The sequence below is a fragment of the Pygoscelis adeliae genome, unplaced genomic scaffold (assembly GCF_000699105.1).
Source record: "Pygoscelis adeliae isolate BGI_AS28 unplaced genomic scaffold, ASM69910v1 Scaffold386, whole genome shotgun sequence".
Lineage (NCBI taxonomy): Eukaryota > Metazoa > Chordata > Aves > Sphenisciformes > Spheniscidae > Pygoscelis > Pygoscelis adeliae.
This window is the reverse complement of record NW_008824940.1, coordinates 631,717-640,233: the sequence shown is the minus strand read 5'-3', so window position 1 is coordinate 640,233 and position 8,517 is coordinate 631,717. Positions and strand designations below refer to the sequence as shown.

Genomic DNA, 8,517 nt, shown 5'->3' with positions numbered 1-8,517 from the left:
TTCATGCGCCCAGTCCCCGCCTTTGCCTTCTGCGGCTTGGGCAGTGAGGCTGGAGCACTTGCCAGTGAAGACCGACGCAAAAACGTCATTGAGTACCTCCGCCTTCTCCATATCCCGGGTAACCAAGTCTGTGGGCGGTGATGTTGCTGATGACAATATCTATAATTATTATCATTATTATGACAGCCATATGTAGGATACCATTGCTTTAGGTATAGTGTACATGTAAAGTGGAAAGACAATCTCTGCCCAAAGAATCTTTTGGTTCTCATGAAGACGTATTCTATATACTCACTCATGCTTAGCAATACTCTGCTCTTCTGCCAATGTCTGTTCACTGACACTGGAATTTTCCCTGCAAAGACAAAAAAACATGCTGAAATTGTGAAAAACTAGTTATGAAAAATGCCTTCCTTGGCTTAAATGTCATACTACATATATTTTTTGAGTACTTATGCCATGGTCTAAGGTGAATATTTCAAAAAGTTGAGACATATTTAATTGTCTGGATTTTTTTATGACTTGGTAAACACTTATACAGCCTTTCTGCTCCACTGTGCGATGTGTTGGAAAGCCAAATATTCTCGTGCATGCCGTAACAAGCAATGAAACTACATATCCCTTTAGTGACCTTATGAAGAGATTGCATTTACATTTTCAAAATTTACATGGAAGATTTCCAAAACTGAACAACCCTAGACTTCCCCAATAAATGTTCTTAGCATAAGAGACAACAGAAGGAATTCATGCGGCAGAAAAAGAAGCCTCTAAAATAACCTCTTGTGCAGAAATAAGAATGATTCTTATTTATGCTGCCGTTTACAGGATACTGTAAGAGTAGTTTTTTTTTTTAAAGAAACCTCTGAATCTTGTCCAGTATGGTTTACTATGAGACAATCTGCTATGTTTCTGTCAGATTTTCATTCAAGTACTTAGGCATACATTTAATGCTTACAATGTCATGTCATCTTACTAAAAAGGAAAAGATGGGTCTGATGTGTCACTTTGACAGACCTGGATTCCCTTTACCCTGTACAGGACTACTCACATACATACAAAAGCAAGAGAGTGCTAGCAAGGCTGATTTATTGCTGAAATAAGAGTACAAAGATTGAAATCCCAGCATCATTGAAGTTAGTGGCAAAACTCTATTGATTTAAATGAAACCAGGATTTTCAACTGATGTTTTTTGCATTAATGTATGAGTGAAGAAGACAAATTGCATCTGATTCTATACCTTTCAGGAAACTTTATGCTTAGTATTCAGAAAGTTATTTAAAAAGAAAAATATTCCAGAAATATTGCCTAATCTTTACTAGAGTGGTGAGGAAAACATTTAAACTGTGGATGGCTGCATATTGATTCACCTGGATTCATCATCATTCAGAGATAACTTTCTCAAGTAAGTGCTCGGTACGAAACCTTCATTCCTGCAAAATAAACAGTTCACAGTTTAGCTACCGTACATGACTGCATCTTAAATTTGGTCACTTAAAATATGAAAAGGGATTAATCAGTAGTCACTTTTTAGAATGCCACTAACAGAAATGCTCATGGTTAAAACATTTCTGCTTTTACGTACCATGTAGAAAAATACAAAAGTAATTTGTTTTAGAAAATTACATTTCAATGAAGTACTCTTTTCACTAGTCATTGAAATGGCTTCTACCTCAGTGATTGGCTTCATCATATGGAAGATTGGAGCAGCTGTTCAACAATTTCATTGCATGCCATCTCAGTTGCTGTGATGAAGAACGCCAGTGACTAATAGGTGCTAGCAGAGTATCCAAGGTCGAATGCAGAAAGTCAATAGGTAGGCTCAGCACTCTTCCCGACACAATGCCAGATGCAATTGAGAAGCTCAGTTAAGTGAATATGGACAGCTGAACTACCACTTACAGCAGCTGGCAGCATGGCATGATGGACCTAAGTTGTGGGGGCCAACAGGCATCTGTAGTTGTAAGGGGGTGGGCTGTATGCTGTGCCCATCAGAAAAATAAATAGGGGGAATAAATTGTATATTTGAATATGGATGGACACAGAAAGGAAGGATTTCTTCAATACAGACCTCAGTAGAGCAAGAAGAAAACTGAGAGTGCATAAAAACAGGTGAAACAGGTAACTCCTGACGTTTTTCCTACTACATTCAAGAAAACAAGATCTTCAATTTTTTTCAAGCAGAATTTAAAGGTTTTGTTATGATGTATATGTGACTTGTCTTTACAGAATCAATACTGCAAAAGTCTCAGTTTCTCAAGCCAAAGAAAAAAATGTAAATGTCCCCCTTTCTCTTGATCTCTCTCTGCTCCAACATCTCAGAGCCCCCTACTCAGGCTCTATAAGCAGAGCTGCCTGTATCATATGCTTTTACATAGCCATAAACAGTCCAGTGAAGGCATTTAGGAGCATATCTCAGCTTAATAATTTGTTTTCTTTGAGTTGCCAGGGTTGTGTGCTGCTTTCTTCATCCAGAACAGTACGTGAATCCTGTGAGTTATAAAGTGCAGACACTTTAAGTTAAGGTTGCTTTATTTGTTGGTTTCCTTGCAGTTGTAGACTTAATCAGTGAATGATGAGTGGATCAAGTAATTTCATTCTGTTCCAAACCAGTTTTGGCATCCCCTAGCTCAAAAATTCTTCTTCCACGTTTCTATCAAGTACATGAAATCAAACTCAGCTAGTGTCCATCATGACACAGACAAGTAATCTTATCTCTTCCAGGCAGCTCCTGTTTGTTGCACTGCCTTTGTCTCCAGTGTACTCCTAAAGCTGTTTCTCATTTAATAACTTGGGAAGGGACGGTCTTTTCTGCCCCAGCTGGATATTAATGAAAAATATCTTATTTTAAGTTGCTGAAGGGGCCTCCACTTATGAACCTCAAAAAGAACAATTAAATTCTTCTGGCCTGCGCAGGCTGAAGGGCCCTGTCTCTGTGGAAAAGTACTGCTAAAGCTGAGGAGAGACTGAAGTAAGAAGTGGTTCGTGCTTCAACAGTTCTCATTGGTCTCCCTGCTGTCGCTGCTATTGCAGTAGTAATGGTGATTGTCTAAAAATGGTTTAGTGCAAACAAGAGTGGCAACATTTGTGAGGAGAGGTTCTATCTTTTTATTCACTTAAACTAAATAGTTGGAAAAAATGGACATCTTCTGTATGCACAAGCCCTTCTTCAGGCACATATCAAAATTAAGGCCACTGGATACTATCTTAGTGTACTAGGCAGTGACTGTTGTAAATCTTACCCAACCTGGCAGCCAAGGATGGTAATGAAAATGGAGTTGTACAGAAGACAATGAGGTTTCTAGAGCAAGGTTTAAAAGCTACTAAGGTAATCCTAACATAGATCCTGAAAGGATCCTGCAGGACTGCCTGCAGTGTTGTCTATGAAGATGGGATATGTGGAAGACCATGGTCGTGGAACAAAAGTATTCTGCAGCACATACTTACCCTTCCAAATCCCTTACTTTCCACCAGTCAGAATCTTCCTCTTGCAATACATAATATTTGTTGCTTCTGACAAGCCGGATTGCTGAATTTTCTTCGGGTTCATAGTTGCATTGGGCCACAGCCATTTTCAGGACTGACTTGTCTGGGGATAGCACCTGAAGCAGGCTTTTACGTTTCCACTTTTGAAGACAGAGGAAATAACATGATAAGGAGATGCAGCACAGGGTACAGTAAGAAATGACACGTGACAAGTACACAATCACTTATATCTTCAACATATATAATGATATTAGGCAAATTAATCAAAGCTAAGATGATGGGCACAGGCAAGCAGCTTTTTTCTCATCCATTTAGAAGAACAGCTCAGAAACTGTTGTCCACATTTGTGAGACAGGTGAGAACAGAACCAAGTTCCATGATAATGACACCAGAAGCAATTAACTCTGAGTGGAGGCTGACACTGCTGTAATAGGAGACTCTCATTACCAGGATTACGTGATAAACTTGACTCCTATCAAAAGCCTGCCACCTATCTGAAGCTGACAGTACTTAGAGAACTGTTGCAATTCATCTGCTTTGGACACCACGTGATCAAATTGTGCTTTACTATAACTAAGTGCGTTAATGTCCTGTTGTACCAAAAGATCCCCTCACAGTATTATAAAATAATTTTGGTTTTTTGAATGGCTTTTGATCAATAGGTAACATTACTTACCATGAAGCACAACAAGCATTAGTCAATTGTTACTACTAATCACTGAAAGAAAAAAGCTACATTCTTTCTAAATCATTCCCTTTCCTTACCATGTTTTACTGATGTTTCTCTGTTAAGCCTGTTGGATATAAGGAATCCCACTCCTTGGTGCCTAACTTTCCCTACGCAGGGTTAAACAAATGTAGGTATGTAACTATGGGATTCATCTTACCTAGCTTTGACCCATGTCTTCATGTGAAATATGTCATCCTGCAGAAGTGTCTACCTCTCATCCCTGATTGTTGAGGAGGATGAGACACAAATGACTTGGATGAGAAGCCTGGCATTAAAGTTAGTTGACATCAATCTAACCATAAGCAAAAGGGCATCTAAAATTAAGGCACTGAAATGCATTTAGAAATCAGGGAAATGTTATCACTGTGAAAATCCAGACATCACAATTCTTTAAAAGCAGAGAAAACTACATATGAAACACTGACAGCAAAGGATGAGGGAAAATAAGAAAGACGTAGGAGAAGAGGCTCCGAATGCCAGCTATTTATAATTGAAAACCACTGTAATGCAATGCCAGGGAAAAATGCCAAGTGTCCTGAAGAAGGCTGTGATTCCTTTAAGTCAAGTCCAAGTGACCATGGCATTGCATGTTTGATTGTTTCCTCTTTATTGACATTTTTTAACTAATTTAAACAAGGAGAAACCAAAGAGCCAAGTGAATGCCTGATTGAGTGCACGGAGCCAGAAGACACACATGATCTCTTCCTGCAAACACATGAAGTCTCAATCTGATCTCACTAAGCTCCAGTGGAGATACTCATTCTTCAAAGAGGTATCACTCACAGCAGAGTCCTCTTCATTTGACTAGAAGTAGGTCTGTTACTCATCAAGCACTACTACTTGAACCCAATGACGGTGGTTCCTGTTGGTCATATCAGACTTCGGTAGAAAGGAGCTTGTAGCTTGAGGGCCTGTGTTAGGCAGGATTCAAGTCTTAGACTGCTCATTTGCTTTGTGGAATAATGACAGAACAAGAGTTGCCTGCAGTTGTCAGAAAGATGGAGAAAACTGTAATACAGAGATTAAACTGTTTTCTCTTTAAAGCATCTAGTGATGTTAGAGCAAGCTGATATTCAGTAAACGTGTTTATGAGCTGATGTGCACCTCTGACATTTGGCTTTGGTAATTTTTGGAGATTATATTGTTCTTTCTTAATTTATTGTGTTTTACTTGTGGAATGATCAGAGTGTCATCCTCTGATGGAGCTTTCATCTTTTTGTGTGAACAGAAGAAATTGCAAAGCTTTGGCCAAAGTAAATGGTATAAAGAATTATTATCACAGAAATGAGTTTTGCTTTGTCCAACCTGCCAGGGAAAAGAACCAGCCAAAGATGAGCACATAAGATTTGTATCCCTTTGGGTTTCACAGCTGGATGTGTATTTGTCTATTGCAATATTCTGGATGGACTTAATCTGTAACCTGGTACAGATTAATGTCCTGATTTGTGTCCATATATACAGCTTTCCATTTCCAGCACTGGCTGAAAGCCTCAGAGCATTTCCTAAGAGCAGCTGAGTGGATCTTATTACTTCCTTTATGCTGGCAGTGATATTATTGTGGTTTTCATATTGATGACTGTACCACTGTCATCTAGAGAGAGCCATAGGTGACAGTCTGAGATTCAGCTGCGATGTGCATATGGGGAATGGTTACTATCTGCAGAACTGCACCCCTACCATGTAGCTGGAAGCACGTGCTGGATGACTTCAGCTTCCATAAAACTTGTCCAAAACGTAAGCATGAGAAGATATGTGTGTGCACTCCGTGGACTCCTATCTGATCTACTGCAGTATTGGTCTGACCTACGCGAACCATTTGCCATTGCAAAGACAGTGGATGCCAGGCACCAGCAGAGGTGAAAGTGTGTCTCAGGTGGGAAGTTCCCGCTTCCTGCTGTTATCAAAGCACACTGGCATATCAGGGAGAGGAAATCCCCACACATTTGCAGGATTACAAGGACAACTACAAGGGCCACAGTTTCCCCATTCCTTATTAGCATCAGCTGCTGCGGCATATATGCTCCAGGTCACCCAGGGATGGCCGTACGGCTCCTGTCACTCAGATTACGGTTGTTTCCAACCCTACACAAGAAAAGGCTGGAGGCTGAGGTGAAAGAGGAAGAGAAAGGCTGGGCACAGAGTACTGCACTGCTCTATCAATGAGAGTAGGTGAAGGGCAGGACAGGTTTTACAATGGCCTTTCAGCCATCCCGAAGCACCGCTCAGCAGAACCGAGAGGTGATGTAGGAGGCCCACTGGTTCCCATGAAGGGACGTTTGTGCCCACTATTCTTTGTAATGGCATCACTCTTTAGGAACCAGCTCCTCTGTGGGAGACTAGACATATAATGCTGAACTGATGAAAGGGACAGAGGCATCAAAGCTGCAGGATGTAAGCATGCAAAAGTAATGCCTCATGGAAAACATAATGCCTCTGGTCAGTTTTGCCAATGTGCAAAGTAATGCCTCTGGTCAGTTGGGAAGAAAGCAAGGCAGCAAGACTTGCAGATGCTGGAGAGGTGAGGAACATGAACTGAGACAGGCGAAAGGAAGGCTGGGGGTACGGTGGTACCTCTGATGATCAAACTGAGTACATGAAAGGGCAAAGTAAAAATGTGCTGAGAGCTTATAGAAGTAGCTCTGTGACTAAATATAGACTGTTCCTCACTATGAGAAGTCAGTATTATCCTTCTTAACCTGATTATATCATACGGCTCAGGAAAATGAAGTCAAGTTGTTCTAACAAGATGTGATAGTTATTATACTTGCATTTACTGAACCTGTTTTAGAAGTACCCATCTGAAAACTGTCATGTCCCTGCTTTTTAAGTTTCCCTTTCAAAATATCTTCTCTGAAGTCAAGCAGATAATAGTAATAAATCATAAAGGCCTAGTAGAAGCCAGCATGTTCTGCAGCAGATTTGCATGACTGATGATCTCTCCAGATAGACAAAGCATCTCCTGATGGAAGCCAGGCAAAACAGACCACGGTATTCAAAACAAGTTACGCTGCTGCGTGTTCACAATGCTATTATCTTAAAATCTCATTATCAGAAAAAATGTCAAAAGGTTCTTTGTTCATAGCTTTTTTCCAAGGTTTTATTATTATTTTTTCTTAAAGCTCCTTTTTACAGCTCTTGTGATTTTGTCTTCTGTCTTTTGATAATCTATGTGTTTCTTAAAGCCCTGGCTGTTCATGTCAAATGTACACACAAAAATTACAGCTTATCTTCTTTTTTCTTTAATTTACTTTCTATTTAACAGAGAGAGGCTAGGAAATAGACCCAGAAAGTATTCTAAAGATGTAGAACAGAAGACAAATTAAAATAAAGCATGAAATACAAACTTTAAAATCCCATGATTTGAAACCCAGTCTGGTTTAATTTGGAGGAGGCTAAATTCACAATTCATGAATACACAGACCATACTGTTAGTCTTTTTCTAAACAGATAAAAACATCAGAACTTAAGACACTTTGTTCTTTTCTATTGTCTTGTCATTGTTACCTCCTTCCCACGTGCTGGGCAGTAAAACTAAGGTCAAAAATACCACTGTTGCCCTTGTATTTCTACAGGAGGAGATAGATGAGGAAATAAGCATAGAAGCAGATCTTCCAGTCTTGCTTTTATTCTTAACCTTGCCAACTATTTCCATTCTTCATCTAGTAACTGCTAGAGGACTCAAGTGGAATTGAGCACGAGTAGTGCTTTTTGGCATCCTGGTGTCCCATTTTTCTCTTTGGGACTGTGAAAGCTTGGCTTTCTCAAACAGATGACAAGGCCCAGTGGGTGCTGGTGGGACACCACACTCCCAGGTTTCTGTCCTATATAAAGTCAAGATATAGGCAAGAGCACATAATGAGCTCAGATGCACTTCCCAATTCATTAACTTAGAGGCTGTCTCTGTAAAGTTGGGCTAAACAGGCATTCCTAACCAGCCATCTGTATTCCTGACCTAACCCCAGAGCAGCACAACTTAGGACTTGCCTGAGATAAACGCAGTTCATCCACCATTTCTCACCCAGGCAAAGCGGGTATATTTGTTTGTACCTTCAGTTACAATGTTTTCTCCAAGTACTATGACCACCATTTTCTCTGGGGAGGGTGGTGGAGGGGAGTTTTTGGCATGTCTAGGAATCATAGAATCATAGAATCATTAAGGTTGGAAAAGACTTCTAAGATCATCGAGTCCAACCGTCAACCCAACACCACCATGCCCACTAAACCATGTCCCTAAGCGCCGCATCTACACGTCTTTTAAATACTTCCAGGGATGGTGACTCAACCACTTCCCTGGGCAGCCTGTT

General features: G+C 40.2%; 1 protein-coding gene across 1 annotated transcript in view; it reads right to left on the bottom strand.

Annotated features, from left to right (window-relative positions):
- The window catches only part of BMX (BMX non-receptor tyrosine kinase), a 30,386-nt gene that overhangs the window by 13,677 nt on the left and 8,192 nt on the right, over positions 1-8,517 (bottom strand). The window contains 3 exon segments of the mRNA XM_009325491.1: positions 296-355; positions 1,368-1,430; positions 3,445-3,623. Of these exon segments, the coding sequence (XP_009323766.1) occupies positions 296-355; positions 1,368-1,430; positions 3,445-3,623 (302 nt within the window).